Source organism: Ciona intestinalis, chromosome 3, assembly GCF_000224145.3.
Source record: "Ciona intestinalis chromosome 3, KH, whole genome shotgun sequence".
NCBI lineage: Eukaryota > Metazoa > Chordata > Ascidiacea > Phlebobranchia > Cionidae > Ciona > Ciona intestinalis.
The window spans coordinates 5,418,583-5,436,785 of NC_020168.2; the positions used below are offsets into that span (position 1 = coordinate 5,418,583).

General features: G+C 35.2%; 4 protein-coding genes across 5 annotated transcripts; 1 reads left to right on the top strand and 3 right to left on the bottom strand.

The window, feature by feature from the left end:
• Nucleotides 1–162: 162 nt before the first annotated feature.
• Nucleotides 163–2,586, bottom strand: LOC100184277. 2 transcript variants are annotated; one of them, XM_009859776.3, is made up of 7 exons: nucleotides 2,404–2,586; nucleotides 1,955–2,110; nucleotides 1,795–1,854; nucleotides 1,429–1,515; nucleotides 1,204–1,356; nucleotides 783–894; nucleotides 163–683 (listed from the first exon to the last, which is right to left on the bottom strand). In XM_009859776.3, the coding sequence occupies exons 1-7, from the start codon at nucleotides 2,512–2,514 to the stop codon at nucleotides 406–408; spliced, it is 957 nt and encodes a 318-aa protein (XP_009858078.1). In that variant the 5' UTR covers nucleotides 2,515–2,586; the 3' UTR covers nucleotides 163–405. The 2 variants fall into 2 exon arrangements, with proteins under 2 accessions (XP_009858078.1, XP_002129879.1); XM_002129843.5 differs by having other exon boundaries at nucleotides 783–897.
• A 2,139-nt stretch (nucleotides 2,587–4,725) lies between these two features.
• On the top strand, nucleotides 4,726–6,995 carry LOC100186658. Its single transcript, XM_002129740.4, has 7 exons — nucleotides 4,726–4,872; nucleotides 4,938–5,033; nucleotides 5,180–5,239; nucleotides 5,475–5,561; nucleotides 5,625–5,777; nucleotides 6,050–6,161; nucleotides 6,402–6,995. Exons 1-7 carry the CDS (start codon nucleotides 4,771–4,773, stop codon nucleotides 6,707–6,709), a joined length of 918 nt encoding a protein of 305 aa, XP_002129776.1. The 5' UTR covers nucleotides 4,726–4,770; the 3' UTR covers nucleotides 6,710–6,995.
• Nucleotides 6,996–7,040: 45 nt separating this feature from the next.
• On the bottom strand, nucleotides 7,041–10,707 carry LOC100176440. The gene is made up of 7 exons (XM_002129671.4): nucleotides 10,573–10,707; nucleotides 9,920–10,045; nucleotides 9,604–9,666; nucleotides 9,455–9,547; nucleotides 9,052–9,204; nucleotides 8,859–8,922; nucleotides 7,041–8,155 (listed from the first exon to the last, which is right to left on the bottom strand). The coding sequence occupies exons 1-7, from the start codon at nucleotides 10,672–10,674 to the stop codon at nucleotides 7,917–7,919; spliced, it is 840 nt and encodes a 279-aa protein (XP_002129707.1). The 5' UTR covers nucleotides 10,675–10,707; the 3' UTR covers nucleotides 7,041–7,916.
• A 3,482-nt stretch (nucleotides 10,708–14,189) lies between these two features.
• LOC100178755 (transmembrane protein 189) lies at nucleotides 14,190–18,191 on the bottom strand. Its single transcript, XM_002129588.3, has 5 exons — nucleotides 17,840–18,191; nucleotides 17,449–17,568; nucleotides 16,804–17,037; nucleotides 16,146–16,338; nucleotides 14,190–15,577 (listed from the first exon to the last, which is right to left on the bottom strand). Exons 1-5 carry the CDS (start codon nucleotides 17,994–17,996, stop codon nucleotides 15,433–15,435), a joined length of 849 nt encoding a protein of 282 aa, XP_002129624.1. The 5' UTR covers nucleotides 17,997–18,191; the 3' UTR covers nucleotides 14,190–15,432.
• Between the last annotated feature and the right edge of the window lie 12 nt (nucleotides 18,192–18,203).

Below are 18,203 nucleotides of genomic sequence, written 5' to 3' on the forward strand. Positions count from 1 at the left end.
GGTATAGAGTGTTTTATCCAATCTTATGTTGCAGAAGAGAATATATTTATAGCCTATTGACTTTAGCTATATACAAAAGCAACGTTTTTACATCATTGTGATTTTCCGATTACCTTAACAAAAGATTTCCTGTGTAAACTGTTATTTAGAATTTTAGAAAACTGAAAGTTGTTAGTACTTTTTATTTTATAGCGTTCGTGTATATTTACAGCATAATTTATACAATTTGTAAAAACCTTAAGTGAAAAAAAACTTCATTTTACGTAAAGCGTCGCAAAAGCGGTTAAGTCTATATAGTTTATAGGAAGCAGTTAATATTATAGTGCCAATTATAAACTTTTGAACATTTTTCGGAAAATTGAAGTGCGCGTATAATATGTATATACAAGATTACATGCAACTGGTTTAGTTGGGAAAATATGCTGGTGGATTTTGTGGGGCAGTATTTCCTGCTTGGTTGGCTGACGCTTCAGCTTCCATCTGCTTCTGAACTACTGGATTAGGGTTAGCGTTGGCTCCTTGTGGTTGCTGCATAGCCGTTCGCTGTGGGGGTTGTGCAGCCATATGGGGGTTTGTCATGACCATACCTTGTGCTTGGCCCGGTTGGTTTTGGATTACAACTGCTTGCTGTGTGCTGCCTGGAATACCTGTGTATCCCAAAGGAGCACCGACAAATTGTTGTCCTATAAATTATACAATTGGATCATTAAGTATTACACAATTCGATTACACAGCATTAAATGACTGGATTATAAAAAAAACAATTAGGTAAATTGTATTACCTGGATTTTGCATGATGACTTGTGGTTGGGTGGCATATTGCATCACTTGGTTTTGTGAAGGTTGCATGTACATTACCTGTTGTTGCGTGCCAACTTGGTGTTGCATAGGAACCTGCTGTGGTGTAAAGGTTGAGGCAAGATGGAACATAATCAGGTTTCTTGTTCCATTTTTATTTGATAGTTATTAGTTAACAAAATACACTTGAAGAATTATATAATCGTATCCTCTCAACTCTAAAAGCGTTGCTAAATGTTTAAAACATTATGAGGGGATATTTATGCTAACGGTATTCCATCTTACTCCAAAGTGCTATTACCATCAAATGTTTTGTTTTTTAAAGGTACTGCTTTTTCCACCGAAGGGCAATTATTCCCAGAATGACTTAATACCTATGACATGTAAACCAATATTTTATCATACCTCGTCGCAGCAACCCGACCCACAACAGCTAGGCCTTCCTACGGCCGCTGTATGTAAAGGACAGCAGTAACTGGCACTGACAATGCAAATTATAAATGCAATGAATCCAAGTATGGACAATAGTATAGAGAATCCACTATAGAACGAAGATCTCTGCGGAACAAAGGTTTAGTCTGCATGAGAGTTAACACCGACAGCAACAAAGTTACATAAAATATTTATTACCATCAGGGAAGCTAAAATTCCTGAACCTGCAGTTTGCCCGGCTGCGAAAACTGAAGCGGTGATGGCAAATCCCATATGGCAGTTGATCTGAAAAAACAAAAAGATAACTGTACTGTCAAACAATACGTGTTATAGTAGGGTAGGGAAGATGGGACACCTTTTCATTCTATTTTCTCGTCCCATTTGATAGTAAACAAAGAACATTCAAAGAAATATAAACCGTATTCTTGCGATTCCCATAGACCGCTGTTATTTGGTTAAAACATGATTAGGATATTTGGATATTATGTGCTACTGCCGTCCTGCCCCACCCTTCTATATATGGAACATATATGTCTCTTATTATTATTATTATTTAACACTTACCATACACGACGTTGCTCGTTTTCTTGTAGCAGCTATCCCAAGGCAGCCAGCAACCAAAATCTAAACAACAAATGTAAGTCGGTCGATTTTTGACTTTTATACCGATTAATATAAAAAAAACAAAGAAAGAAAAATTGTCAATTTAAATTGCGCTGCTCACCCAAATTCCGCACCATATTCCTTCGCCGACTGGTGAAGCGTAGTACCCGCCGCCATACCCATAAAAGCTATAGCCCGAACTATAACTCCTGCCCCCATAACTGGAAAGTACAATTCCAATCACAATGCTGATGGAGCCGATAATGGTCTCCGTAATCTGCGAATTTTAAAAGCGAATCTTAAATGTACAGTACCGCGTAATAAGATGGGACACCTTTAGCACATAATATCCAAATATCCGGGTCGTGTTTTAAACAGTTAACAACGATCTATAGTAGTCGCGAGGATACGGTTTTTATACTTCTTTGAATGTTCTTTGTTTACTACCAAATGGGACGAGAAAATAGAATGAAAATGTGTCCCATCTTCCACCACCCTACTATTTATACAAAGGTACACAAGGGGCAAAACAACACGCGTATTAAACATCAACCCCAAAAAACTACTCACACTCAGTCCCAGGACAATGTTTTTGTATTGTTTTACTGCCGGTGACTGCTGAACAACACCTGTGCTGGGTTGGCTCACAATCACTGTTGTTGTCGGAGGAATGGTCGCCATGTTTTACTTATATCAAGTTTAAATATTATATCTGTTGTAAATACGAGTCATTTGCTAGCAGTAATATTATCAATAAAATAAAAACATCTATTGGTTATAGTACTCGTTCCAGACCTCATTTCAAACTAATGATTTATTTTAAACAGTTAACAGATAGGCCACGTCTGCAGATTGTTTCTAGCGCATGCTGACTGGTCGCCTTAAATAAATTAATGCAGTTATTAGTGACGTGCTTCCGGAAACCTCTATGTGGGCTTTTACTCTAAGCTAGCAAATCACGTGAGCATGTCACTGTTCCGCGTATTTGATTCACATTGTTACGTCATAGCGTTTGGTTGTGTAACCAACGAAACACTTTACTACTATAGACTGGCATTAAAATGTAATATTTTTGTACCATGCCGAACTAGCAAAACAAAACTCTTTATCAATAGCAGGACTCTTATGGCAAAACTGACGCGTTATTTAATGTTTCTTGTTATCTAATCTAATTTCAATCTTAAAAAAATTCGATGCTGGGTCAAACAAGACCGTTTTGAACTTTTAAGTAACTGTAAGTCTAGCTTTACTGCTTTGTGCCTTTAGGCTGCTTTCGTCTGGCGGAATCTGAGACACAACAAAACTCGCTGTGACGTCAGAATTTAACAGTGCCCATTAAATTCACAATAGCGATGGAAATCTGATTCACAATAACGACGTGATAATACTGGCAAAGTGCGAAAGATTGACACTACACACCAGCAAACTATGATACTGTATTTCGTTAATGGTACAAAATAAAACATATATGATAATCTGAAATTCTACAAACAATCAGAAAAAGTTTGACTGAAACGCCCTGATGTTATAATTAGAAATCTATATCTGTATGTTTAACTGAGAAAACAGCTCTGACATATGGAACTGACTGAGAGAATAGCTTAAACAACTGCTACGTCCTCACAGCAGTGGCTAGCACTGCCGTCTCGTGGTTTGAACATAACATCACATTTGTGCCCCCAGGCAAAATAACGCTATGATTTCGTCTCGTGACTTTTTCAAATTGGCAGCAGTGGCCGATAAAAACACCAATAATATTCACATACTTGGCAACTCGCAAGCACAATAGGACATGTATGAAGACACTACACCAAGTGAGAAATATGACACCCGCGTTCTAGCTGTTCATAAACAATGATTGTGGACAAGCTTGTAAATGCGTATGACTACCGTTCAAACCACGCTTATAGTGGTGTGGGGTAAGATGGGACATCTTTGGCACATAATATCTAAATTTTCGAATCGTGTTTTAAACAATTAACATAGGTCTATAGGAGTAATGAGGATGCGATTTTATGATTCCTTGAATGTTCTTTGTTTACTACCAAATGGGACAAAAAAGTAGAATGAAAAAATGTTTCGTCTTTCCCCACCCAACTATGCGTATATACGTCACGTGTAACATTGTTATATAAAACAAAAGCAGTTACATATACACTGGTATCACAATAGCTGCAAAGCGAGCAATTTTTACATCTTTCAAATGGAACATTTTCAGTATAGGGAGTATTCTGGGGGGCAAAGAGGGACATTTTCCCCGATTTGGTGGGCTTCCAAGACCTTTTGGATTGTAATATTTGGACCAGCAAATACTGCTTGTCCTTGTTGCACAGGCGTTTCCTGGTAGGGTTCTTTATGAAAAACAAGTCTATAAACCTTTAAAAAGTTGGGGTTGCGTCAAGTAATCCAAGTTATAAATTCGTTTTTCATTTTGTTATTAAACAGTAAACTATCGTCTAGTTTGGCGACGGGTACTTGAGGAATTCTGACGTCATTTACATTTTGTGACGCACAGTATGAGTCTCGCGCACGAGGTTCCTTGGTGTTATTCCGAACTCACTGCTGTGGTGTTAAGCTAGTTCGCCAGACAAAAACAACCGCAGGGCAAAGCAGTCAAGCAGAACATCCAGACTGGTTAGACTTAAATCAACTATTGTGCTAGAAACTTAAATAGGGCAAGTTCAGACACCTTGTTGCTATTAGTGTATTAAATGTAGTGACATCATAACCTTGAATAGATTGTATCTTAAAAATAGCCTACATACGTAAATGTTCGCCAACTACTTTGTTTCAGGCTGCTAGAATGGCATAGGCACATCGATTTTGAGCAGGCAGATTTCCAAAAATAGTAGAGTGAGGTCGAAAATCGCGGATCAATAGTAAAGTCAATAATTAAATTTATCGCATATTACAGTGTAGTTGTGAAATTTGTAAAATATGTCTGCTGTAAATCCGTCAGCTACTGTAGTGGTGAACTCGCCAGCCAATGTTCAATCACCTATGCTGAAGAAATATAAAAAGATCATGGTGGGATTATGTGTAAGTAATATATGTGTACAAGACAGCACCAACTCCAGGTTTTGAGTTTTGTTTTGAACACGCAGATATCCGAAACCGTTCTGGGATCGATCAGTATTTTACTGGGTATTGTATTGGCTTGCTTTTCAAGTAGCGGCGCAGGAATATGGTGTGGAATTTGGGTAAGTACCGTGCCTTTTGTTGTAGAGAATAGGCACTTACAAACTTTCGTCAATCGTTTAACTTCATGTAGTTTATGAACATTAATTTTACAAAATATCGACTGTTTAATTTTTTTACAAAAACTAATTTGCAAAATATTTTTTAGATACTGGTTGCTGGTATTCTTGGAATAGTAGCTTCCCGAAAACGAACGACTCCGTGTCTGGTAAGTTAAACCTATAAATAATGTACCGTGGTAGTGGAAGATGGGATACTTTTGGCTTTGATACTATGTTCTCGTCCCATTTGGTAGTAAACAAAGAATTATAAAACCGTATCCTAACGACCCCCATAGACCGTTGTTAATTGTTTAAAACATGATCAGGATATTTGGAACTTATGTGCTAAAGTATCCTATCTTACCCTACCGAACAATACATAATAAGTTATTGTGTGTTTAGATCAACTGCCACATGGGATTCGCAATCACCGCTTCCGTTTTCTCAGCCATACAAGTGACGGTCGCCTCTGTACAAAGTATATATATGGTGATACACACTTTTTGATGGATATTCACGAAATGGTTTGATTGACACTGCATATTTTTACAGTGGTCTTCAGTGGCTACTGCCTTTTCAATTGTGTTGGTGATCATTGGTTTGGCAGCGTTTATAATATGCATTGTGAGTGCCAGTTACTGCTGTCCTCTACATACCGCTCTTACAGGAAGCTACGGGTGTTGTGGCGCAGGATGCTGTGATGAGGTAAGCTGCTTTCGGTTGGACTTTTGCATAAACCTGCATGTTGCAGCGTTTTGCAATATACATGCAGTAGGGCCAGGGAAGACGGGACACCTTTAGCACATAAATCCCATATTTTCTAATCGTGTTTTCAACATATATTACCCTTTTTTAAATCCATGTGGATACGGTAATACAATTCTATAAGTATTCTACCTTTTTGAATTACAACTAAAATTACCGTGTGTGTAAAAATAATATAGTACTGTTCATATTCTGCATTTTAATATATATAGATTTCTGTTCACCACCAAGCTGGAACTCGTGTGGTATACTTGCAGCAACAACCCGCTCAAAACCAAGTGGTTCAGTATGCCGGCCAACCACAACTAATTGTGCAAAACCCAGGTAAAATAGTTTCTACAGTAAAAAGCTCGTCCTACTATTTTTTAGGTTTTAAAAAAACGTAATATTTCGTTAAATAGGCACCATAAATGTGCATGTAGATTTATTATTGTTTGGAAAATGTAATATTTGAAGTGTCTCTTAAACAAAATTAAAATGTGTAACTACGTAGATTAACACATACGTATACCTGTGTCGAAAAAATAAGTATAAAAATAAAATATACGAAAAATCTTGTTTCAGGTGGCCAACGATTCTTGAGCACACCATACGGATACACAAGTATCCCGACCAATGCACAGCAGTTCGTTATTGTACAAGGACAGCCAGGTCAACCACAAGGCATGGTCGTGGGAAACCAACCAATAGCAAATGTGCAAAACTCTCAACAAATGTCCAGTGTTCAGTTACAGCAAGCACAAGGTGTGACAGCGAATTCTGAAGCGGCATCTCAAAAGCAGACGGAAGCCGAGGCTTCCAGCAATCAAACCGAGAATACGGTTAATCCCTCAGCCTTTCCAGCCAACCCACCAGCCTATTTTCCTAACTGATTATTTGACTAAAATCGTTTGACTTTTGTAAATTGCGTAAAAACGGCGATGTACGTACTATATAAATTCCCGTTATCCCATATAGGCGTCTGCTTTTGAAATCATTTGTTTAATAAGTATTTTATTGGCACTCATCAAACTTCCCGGGGGAAGACTTAAATGGATAGAAATCAAGGCACGAATCTCATTTATGAAACATAACTTTTTTATTGTCACGAGCGATTTTCTGATTTTGGCGCAATTGTCAGTTTGCAAGTTAAATAAATTGCCGCACATTAGTGTCCCACTTGTAAAACTTAGAATCAAAATGTATGGTACTGTGGGTGGGGTAAAATAGGGTTATCTTTAGTAGCTATATATTATTTAAATATCCTGGTCGTGTTTTAAACAATTACCAATTGGCTAAGCAGGTAGTCGTAAGCATGCGATTTTATAAATTACCGAATGGGACAAGAAAATAATAAAAATGGTGTCCCATCTTTCCCACCTTACTATACATTTAAGTTTGTGAATGATCTTTGACCACTCTAACTAATGCTTTTACTAAATGCTATTATTTGATATATGCCCACCATACTCTACGCGTACTGTATAATATGGGTACCCTATATAAGCTATACGCGGAAAATTAATTTACAAATACAAGATTCAAGTGACTTATACTTGCAAAACCAATAAATAATGGACCTGATTCTCTGTACTTAAATGAACACAGTTAAACGAATTAGTACTATAAAGCCAGCTATAAAAAAAAAATTAGCTTCAGAAAAGCGGTTGGGCGTAACGACTATAGACCTTAGTCACTACACTAACCTCTTGAAACTGTAAACACAAAACTCTTATAATTATGTGGACAAAGTCAGATCATCATTGTATTTATATCTTATAGGAGACACACATAACACACATATGAACCATTAGTGATCGTAAATATTGTTTTATTAAAACTGGTACTTTATAACAGTTTTGTATTGGCATAAATAGTTAATGTATTTCAACAGGAAAAAATTTTCACATTTAGGTCTGTATAAAGGAATTGATATTACAATTTTCAGTAATGCTCTGCTGTATGTAGTACTATGGGTCACATACAATGCACACCGAAAAAGACAGTTGGTTTATATATACACTGCGATTTTACATTGAAGTTTCTCAGTCAGCAGTTGCAGAATATGCTGGCGGATTTTCCGGAGGGGTGTTTTCTTTTTCATTGGGCATCAGCAAAAACTTGCGCCTCTTTCTGTATCGAAACTTCAGGGTTGGCAGATTCGGCTTGCATTTGTTGTACAATAGGTACGAGCTGCGACGGCTGATGTATCGGCATTTGTGGGTTGTACGTAATCATACCCTGTGCTTGCCCAGATTGACTTTGCACCATATAAGCTTGTGGCTGTGCAATACCAGGAATACTTGTGTGGCCGTAAGTACTCACTATCGGTATACCACCTAAACAGAAGGCTAATTAATAGATATGTTCAATAGGCTGGTTGCACACTCGGCAAAACATGGGAGAACTATATAGGACAAAAAGAATAATTAAAAAATAAAAAAAATTGACAGAATATAAAAAAATGAAAAAAATTATTAAAAACCATGGTCAAAACGTGTATATTATATAGCCAAAAATATTGACAAAACCTGAAAAAAGACATGAATAAAACATGAACAAACCATGAAAAAAAATTGAACTACTACTGAAAAATATACAATATAAAAAAATTGAAAAAAAGGAAAATGGACCAAACATGAACAAAATATTATCCAAAAAAATTAAACAAAACATAGATTAAACATGGTCAAAAAATTAACAAAACATCAAAGACATAGTCTAAACAAAACATGAAAACAAATTGGACAAAACATGATTAAACAATATCCAAAAAATTGACAAAACTTGGAAAAAAACAATATGAAAAAATTAATAAAACATAAACAGAACATGGCAAACTTTTTTTAAATAAACATGACAAAACAATATAAAAAAAATGAACAAAATATGGAAATAAACAGTCAAAAATATTGACAATATTATCAAAATTTGGACAAAACTTGGAAAAATCATGGAAAAAATGGTCAAAAATTGACATTTAATATCATTTATACTTCAAAAAATTATAACTTTGGCAACTTATTATTTATTACAGAATACCTGAACTTTGTATGATTGTCTCGGGTTGAGTATATTGAACCGTAACTTGACGCCCTGCAGGTCTCTATAAATATATTTAAAATTTATTACTACAATGAAAATGATCTATAGGGAGTTTACACAACTGGCAAGTTTTAGCATTTTTTCAAATGTTTTAAAACCTATATGATACATAAATAATATTTCATCGTACCTCGTCGCAGCAGCACGCCCCACAACAGCTAGAAGTTCCCATGGCCGTTGTATGAAGAGGACAGCACAAACTTGCACTTGCAATGCAAATCACAAATGATAAGAATCCAACAATGCACAACACAACTGCGATGTTAAAATATAACAAACCCGACTGTAAAACAATTTTAGGGTTTAAGTGTTACATGCTGGCAGCAACAAAATGTGAATTTAATACACGGTCGGGAAGATGGGACACTTTTTCATTATATTTTCTCGTCTCATTTGGAACATTTTAAGAATTACAAAACCGTAACCTCACGACTCCTATAGACCACTGTTAATTGTATAAAACACGGCTAGGCTTTTGTAATGATGTGTGCTTAAGGTGTCCCGTCTCCCCCACCCATATACCGTAACAATACCCGTGAAAAAATAACAGCAGAAACGCTTGAAAGTCCAATTTGAAACGCCGCAAATACTGAAGCTGTAATCGCGATTCCCATGTGGCAGTTAATCTAAAAAAGATACCAATTAAATCACACGAATGCAGGTGCCTAGATTCTCTACTAACCAGACATGATGTTAATCGTTCTTTTTTGGAAGCTGCTATCCCCAAAATACCGGCAGTTAAGACCTAAAACAGAAAATCGGTGACATAACTTTAAAACTATAGTACTGTGGGGTAAGATGCGACATCTTTAGCAAATAATATTCAAATATCCTGATCATGTTTTTCAAACATTTAACAAATGCGTGAGTCGTGCGGATAGGGTTTTATATTTCTTTGTTTATTTCCATATGGAAGTAGAATAAAAAGGTTCTCCATCTTCCCCCATCCTACTATACAATATTTGCATATATATATAATGAAGATATAAAAACATTACCCAAATTCCGCTCCATATGCCTTCAGCATATGAGTACGGGATGCCGTAAAATCTGTATCCAGTTATAGAACTGCTCTGTACGCTTCCCAATATCATACTTAGAAAACCAAGTACCGTTTCAGCCACCTAATAAAACAAACATTTACACCATTTATCGTATATATTGTATCAATTTAACTAACTCGACAGTCTAATTAATATGCATGGTAAGATGGGACCACACATTTAGCACATAATATCTAAATATTATATTCGTGTTTTAAAGAATTAACAACGGTCCATGGGAGTCGTAAGGATACGGTTTTATAATTCTGTAAATTTTCTTTGTTTATTACTAAATTGGACGTGAAAATGGATTAAAATGTGTCCCATCTATCACTCTACTACATATAGAGGGTAGGAGAAGATGGGACACCATATCATTCTATTTTCTTGCTACGTTTGGTAGTAAACAAAGAAAATTCAAATAATTATCAAACCGTATCCTCACGACTGCCATATAGCGTTGTTGATTGGTTAGAACACGCTCAGGATATTTGGATATTAGTTGCTAAAGGTGTCCCATCTTCCCCCACCCTACTATTTATATGGTATAGATTTAACTTACTCACAACTTAAATAGTATATGCTATACAAATTTAACTATAACTTACACCGAGGCCAAACACAATATTTTTGTAGGTTCTCAATTTCGGTGACTGAACTGCTGGTGGCGAATTAACTACCATCACTGCAGTCGGGCCTACAGTCGCCATCTCGTTTATATAAATTAGATAAATAGAATATCAAACTCTGCAATCAACGATAATTTATGTGCAAGTTATAATAAACAAATAAGGTGTTTGAGACGTACAGTTTTTGATGAGCAACTAATTACGTTTTTGTCTTCTAAAAAAGAAATGATCTCATTCAATGCCAGGATGTTAAAAGTTTGAAAATAAACAAATAAAGGAGTTTTCTGCAGATCAGCATACGGTTTTAGATTTGTTAAACGTGTATCGATGTTTACAGGCCTTCTTATACTTAGCTACCTTCGACAACAGCAGAAGAATTATGCATATAGTTTTTGCATCTCGTTCTTTAGCATAACTATTTGTCTTTCTAAATAAAAAAACTTATTAATCGAAATAATAAACTTGCATTAGAGTTGTATTGTGACGTGTTTCCCTTGTTCTTACTCGTGATTTGACATAACGTATGCGCGTGACATAAGCTATAAACAGCTTTGATCATGCTTTCAAATATTTAATTGCAAAATAACTCGACAGTATAAAACTTACGTTATAGACTACACATGTTTCCATTCTACATTGGTAACTTAGAATTTGTTTCTTTTTAAAAACTGGTTTATGTCTTGTTACCTGAGTATAAACTACATCTTTTTCGGAAACTGAATTAATATTCTGACTTGACTTGACTGTGTTGTTTTGCCAAAGTCTGCACCAAAGACAAGACGTGTGTGACGTCAGAATTACAAAATACTGCTCAGCGAATCAGCAAGCTTTGCTGTTTATCCCGAAACGACTTAAACACGAGTTATGTTTTATTTAAAATCACCGTAAGACAGAATACACATACATTGCAAGTCAAGGGTAGAACATGCAACGTAAAAATATATTGGTAATAAAAGTGTTTAACCGTGCTTTAGATATATGTGTTTTTTCCATTTAAACATGATATAGGACATATGATTCTAATATACTGTTATAGCAAACGATATTTGAACCTACATAACTAATTGTTGGTATGGACATGTATAAATGATACTAAAGCATGCTACATATATAAGTTATATGGTCACTACTAAATTAATGTAGTATTTTCTGACACATGATGTCCTCTTTCATCGTTGTATATGGGCCTCGAAGAGGAAATTTGTGTTTGAGCAAACAGAATCGTTTGGTTTAATGGAGGTTATTGCACAAACGCAACATTTGGTGTACCAGTTTTCTGGTGCTGTGCACTTTCCTGTACATAAATATATTTTGTGATTAAGTTAAGAAAATGAGTAGGGTGAAGAAAGACGGGTCAACTTTCGGGTCAACTAAGGATACGGTTTTATAACTGTTTGAATGTTCTATGGTTACTACAAAATGGGGCAATAAAATAGAATATTTTCCGTTACTAAACGAAAAAAAAACAAACTATGAATAAGAGGTTTCAAAACGTCATACCTCGTCGCAGCAACACGCCCCACAGCAGCTGAGTCTTCCCATTCCCGCTGTATGTAGAGGACAGCAGAAACTAGCACTCACAATGCAAACAATAAACGATACGAATCCAACAATAGCAAGCACCATTGTTAAGTTAGAGTTCAAAGTAGACAACTGTGAAACAAAGATAGATAAAAGTATGTCGATCAGTTATAAATTATGGCAATGTTTTAACTTGCATTCCATAAAAATGTAGTTAGCAAGCTTGCAAGGGCAATTTGAACGACGGCAAAAACTGCAGCAGTGATCGCAAATCCCATGTGGCAGTTAATCTGAAAAGTCGGAAATATACCTTTTAATTGAGATAAAGTTGCTGGTGTCTAAAACTTACCATACAAGAATTTAATGATTCTTTTCTGGAAATGACTATCCCAAGTACACCGGCCACCAAAATCTAAATTAAAAATGCGACGTGATTAGTGTACATAGGTGATACAGCTTAAGAAGAAGATAATAAAACGCTATGTGAGTGCATACTTACCCAAACTCCACACCATACCCCTTCAACAAATGTTAGTGGGAGGAAAAAGCTGAACTTAACTAGATTGACAGCCAGAACGATCCCCACTACTATGCTCACACATCCGAGCAAAGTTTCGGTTATCTGATATAAAAGGCGTTGTTTCAAGTACCTATAGTAAAGTACTGTGTGGGGTAAGATGGGATACCATTGATTCCCAAATTTGTATGAACAATTAGCAACGCACATTTACAGTGTTTTGAACAATTAGCAACGCACTTTTACAGTGGCGGTGCTCCATTATTTAATTCTGTAAATATTCTTTGTTTACTATATACCAAATAGAACGAGAAAAGAAATGAAAACATGGCCCATCTTACCCACCCTTAATACATGTAAACCTAAAATACTTACACCAAGTGCAAACAAAATCATTTTATAATTCTTGACCTTTTCAGATCTCGTGGCCGGCATCTTGTTTTTTTTAAACTTATTTTTTTACAGAGACTAAAAATATACACGTAAATACCACGAAATAATATTAAACGCTTTAAAAATCAAGTTTAAACATTCAGTTTTTCGTCTATCATTAAATGGGTACCAGCAAAAAGACATTTTTTAAAGGGCACGTCTTACGCCGAGTCTCGTCCTCTCCCGCCCACTCTACTATACAATCTTAGGTACGCAGTAAAAACCCACTACCAAATTGAGTCTATATGCCTTTACGCTATACATAAACAGCACTGTTTATATTAATAAGAAGAACCGCTAAGCTGGTAGAATTTAATATCGTTAACGACTCTGACAATTAAGTGAATTGCATGTATTTAAACTAAAATATTCAAATTTGTAAACATAGTCACACATTACAGAACGTTTTACACTCGTGTATCTTCGGATAACTAAATAATTAATTAAGTTCGGAAACGCAGCATGATTTCCGCATACAATACAATTAAATTTATTGCAACATGAGTAAAAAGTGTCTTGGCAACCACCAGAAGGGCGTTTCAGTAATTTCATAATAATGTTCACGGTTTTCGAATGAATTGCAAGCTTTAAAGTTCTTGCGTATCGATCGTTGTTTTCATTCATTGATTTGTAATAGAAATACAATTCCCGTTCCGAAGCAATTGCATTTCTCCGCCCCGTTAATTGCACAACGGATCAAAGTGCGATTAAATGCATTGGACCTATCGACGTATGACTGCCATTTACTATAAGTGTATGACTCTCATTTGATCTCGTACTTTTAATTTATTAATGTAGACTATATGAAGTAGGGTGGGAAAGATGAAGATACATTTTCATCCCATTTTCTGGCCCCACTTGGTATTAAACAAAAAATCAAACAATTATAAGACCTTATCCTCGCGACTCCCATAGACTGTTAAAACACGGTCTGGATATTTAGATAATATGTGCTTAAAGTGTCCCACCTTTCCGCACACTACTATGACTGCCGTTTTCTAAAAGTACCACTCGTGCTATCTCATTTGACCACGTAAGGTTTCAATTTATAAATCCAGGTTATAAAGTATAGTGGTATATACTCTAAGTGAATATAGTGGCAATTGCTGAAAAATTCAATGCAAAATATCATTGCTAATTTTTATTCGTTTTATTATAATATGTTATAACCATAATTACTTCCTACTTGTGAAAGATGATATGCTGCAAAATAACAGTAACGTAACAGCCTATTTCTCCTAAAATATACAACTTGTCAGTCACACGGTCAGTACATTTCATCTATAGATATATTTTGTTATAAAATCGTGAAAAAGCATACTTTTTCAAAGCCGAAATCACAGTTACACAATTTCATAGATTTGGAAAGTAGCGCACAAAACAATTTACGAAACTTTCGCCAGTATTTTCTAAGTTGCTCATTCTTTCATGCTTAGTTTAAATACATTCACATCTAAGTCAATACTAGCGCATGCATTATTGCGTAATACTTGGTAGTTGACAATAAAACAGATGAAAATGCGAAAACTTTGTAAGCGGTGACATGCTGGTAGACTATTTTTAAGATTACATCAGAAATTGAAAGGTGTTAGGGAGTTAAGTCACGTATTAATCACATACCGAAAATGCAAAACCCATATTTGTCTGCGAACATCAACGGTTTCAAAACAGACAATATTCTTTATCAAAAAGCTACGACTCAGTTTTAAAACATAGAATAACACAAATCACCCATATCTCACACACACATGAATTCGAAGTCTTTTTTAAAGACTCTGAATGAACTTCATTTACTGCGAGAAACCAGAGAAACAAAAAGGCAAAAAACGAAGAAAATTAAATTACACGACGATGCACATTCTCTGTGTCTTTCAACATTTAAGATTAAACAATGTAAAAAAAACACTAAATATTTGATCAGTGATTAAAGGGCATGCACAACAAAAAATAACCACCACCCATTACCCCCTGCCTTTAAATACTATGCTTATACAACAGTAGTGGGACCCAGGCATGCGGTCATGGGGTTTACACCACCAAAAATAAAAAAGATTGCATGAAAAACAATCCTTTTGCAAAGGGCTCATTTTCACAACAAAAGCGACATAAATCAGTTTTGCCTCAATAAGTTTAGACTTGTGTTTTGTTGAAACTTAAAACACATGGTATGATTATTGATTTTGATAATTATATAATAAATGGAGATAAAAAATTCAAGAAGTGTATGTTAAAGAATGATAAAGTGTAATGACAGATTTGAGTTAGTATAAAAATAACACTACCACTGCGTGAATGAAGACAAGCCTTTAGAAAGGATAACAAAAGATAACAGTAACTTCACTGTAAGATTCCATTCATGATAGTTAGAACTACATTGCTCCACCCTTTGCCCATTTTAAATCATCAGTGCGTGGCTTAACACCGGTAACAACAGTGATGCAATTTTCCAGTGTTGACCAGAACTGAAGTTTTTCAAGTGGCCAGTTAAGCCAACCAGTGGTAATGCAGAAATACCTGTCAGGAAACAAAACACCGCTGTATATTGTGTTTATGACAAAAAATAATTTGTCGAATTATTTTTGTTAATTATAATAATCAGTCATGACTTTGTAAAATGCAACAAAACGTAAACAAATTTAATTAAAGTCGATATTGGTTCTATTTGTGGCAGACAAATATTGACTAAATAAGCATGGAAATCCTATTTCCTTGTACCTTGGCCCGAGCTTGAAAACAGTAAACAAAAAGTTTGAACTTTGAACAGGTATGGTTATTTACTGAACAAATACTAAAAACTGATGGTGAAAGCTCAGATTTAAACTGATGTGATGCTTTAATAAAGCAATGTGTATAATTGTAAAGTATTATGGAAATTATATAATCTTCAGATGAAGTCCAGCGGAACAGAAAATGGGACTTTGTCAGGACGCTGGAGTTGACACAAAATTAATGGACTTTACTTTGGTGAGCACATCACTTTCAGACGCACAAGAGTGTTGGGGTATAGTGCCAAATCTTGTCCAAATCCTAAGTCCTTAAAGACCTTACCCATATAGGAAAGAATAACGCAAATTCAACATACGTTTCATGAGGCGCGATATGGTGAATACGATGGTGTTGCTTTGGTAGAATCAAGTGTAACTTCTGCAACACAGTCACCCAACTTGGTAGACCAAAATAAGTGTGTGACCATTTGTGGATTTGGTTCGTCAGACATACAAACACCATAAAGAACCAAACGTACACGGAAAAGTTGTAAAAGCTGCTGACTTCATCTGTGTAGATATCATATGTTAACATAGGTATTATAAAATATTAAAATCCAAAGCAATAAGATTATTTAAAATACGAGCAAAGCAGTTATATATAAACTTAACATTACAAACTGACATATCAACTAGATAAACAAATACGTTGTTGTAATATACACAGGGGTGGCAGTTTATCATATACATTGTACTATTTGAGTTAGCCCTCTTTATTATTGATAGTTCTTAAATATTAGGTTTTCTAATTTTAGAAAGCAAGGCATACACATTATAAATAATGTAAGCAACAATAGTGGCCACCTTTTAAATTTTTTAAGATTAGAACAGTTTATATTTTTTGGTATTAGAACTGGGCAAACTTTGTCCATAATCCCTGGTTTAATAACATGCTTTGTGATAGGACCTCACAAATATAGAAAGGATATGACGATATGATAAAACACACAAAAGTCTCTATGTTTAATAATTCACCTGGTCTGGTGTAAAACAAGTAGATGCATAAAGATATCGGCAAGATGGCCAACATAAAGTTATCAGCGTTGGTTTCAATCATATCATGCCTTGTTATGGCAGTAGGATCAATATGGTGTTCGCGAAACGGACGAATAAATGCTTTTCCTACAACTGGAAGTTGAACAGAACCCCAACTATCTGCTGCCCAATGAACAAAGCCGGACGCAAAATCAGCCGATAAAATTCCAAGAACTGAAAAACACCAATTTTTATCTTTTCAGGGTCGTAATCAAAGTCCTTATAAGACATCACAGATGTTCTGTTTTATACACCTTTTGCCAGCTTACGATTTACAGTTACTATGTATGTAACTTTGTGGGTGATTGTTTTTTCAGTATTAGTGACAACTTGGACAACCCATTAGTGACCACTGTGAGTCAAGGAGCGTGCTAACACTGTGCCATAATACCGGACAAAGTTACATAAACACTATGTGTTATAGTGTAACATACAAGAATGATCGGTTTTATGATGAAGTGATATTGCAACATCACAGGAAATGACGTTTAATTTATATCATCAATTGCATGTTCAAAACAATGGGCAACAATGAAAAAAAGCTTCTAAAACAAACTCTACAACAGCTTTGAGGTCATAACTTACATAAAGCTGAAAAGGTTGATACTATACTTCCACATTCTACATGCCGAATGATGTAGTAAATATGCCATACAATGAGCACATTACACAGGTAAAAGGTAATGAGTTCTTGAATACGCTTTCCTGAAATCAAGCAGTAACTTTAATATTTCGATAAAAAAAACATAAAAATTTTGAGTGTGGAATAAAACCTCTACATAGGCCATTTTTTTGAAGCTAGTCTAATAAAAACAGCACCACAGTTAATTTTGAATACAACATAAAGACCCATCAATCAAGCTGTATCGTTATAAATTAATTAAACGGTGCTAGTAAAAAATCTTTCACTTAACCATTATTTAACAACCACTTTTATAAATTTTATTACGATAAAATGCTTTGCTTATTTAAGCACCTGGTGTATATAGCTGTTTAAGAGTCTTAGCTCCTTTGGTGTTTGGACCCCATCGTGGTTTGCTACTTAATGTGTTTTCATTATTTCCATTCATATCTTCCTCCAACATTGACCCTTGCGATTGTAGAACCAAGTTTTTACGTGATTGTGAACGCATTGGTTCAGCAATGGGTGAGACCAAAAACAAAGCAACTACTTTTCAGGCTTTAAAATAAATCAAATTATTAATAACGATAAAAACTACCAACCATTCAACCATTTAGTGTTTATAATTGTTTTAAATTTACAATAAAAGCTGTCGCTATTTTTATTGGTAAAATACAGTCAAAAGACTGTTACTGCTCAGATAGGTAATCATACAATT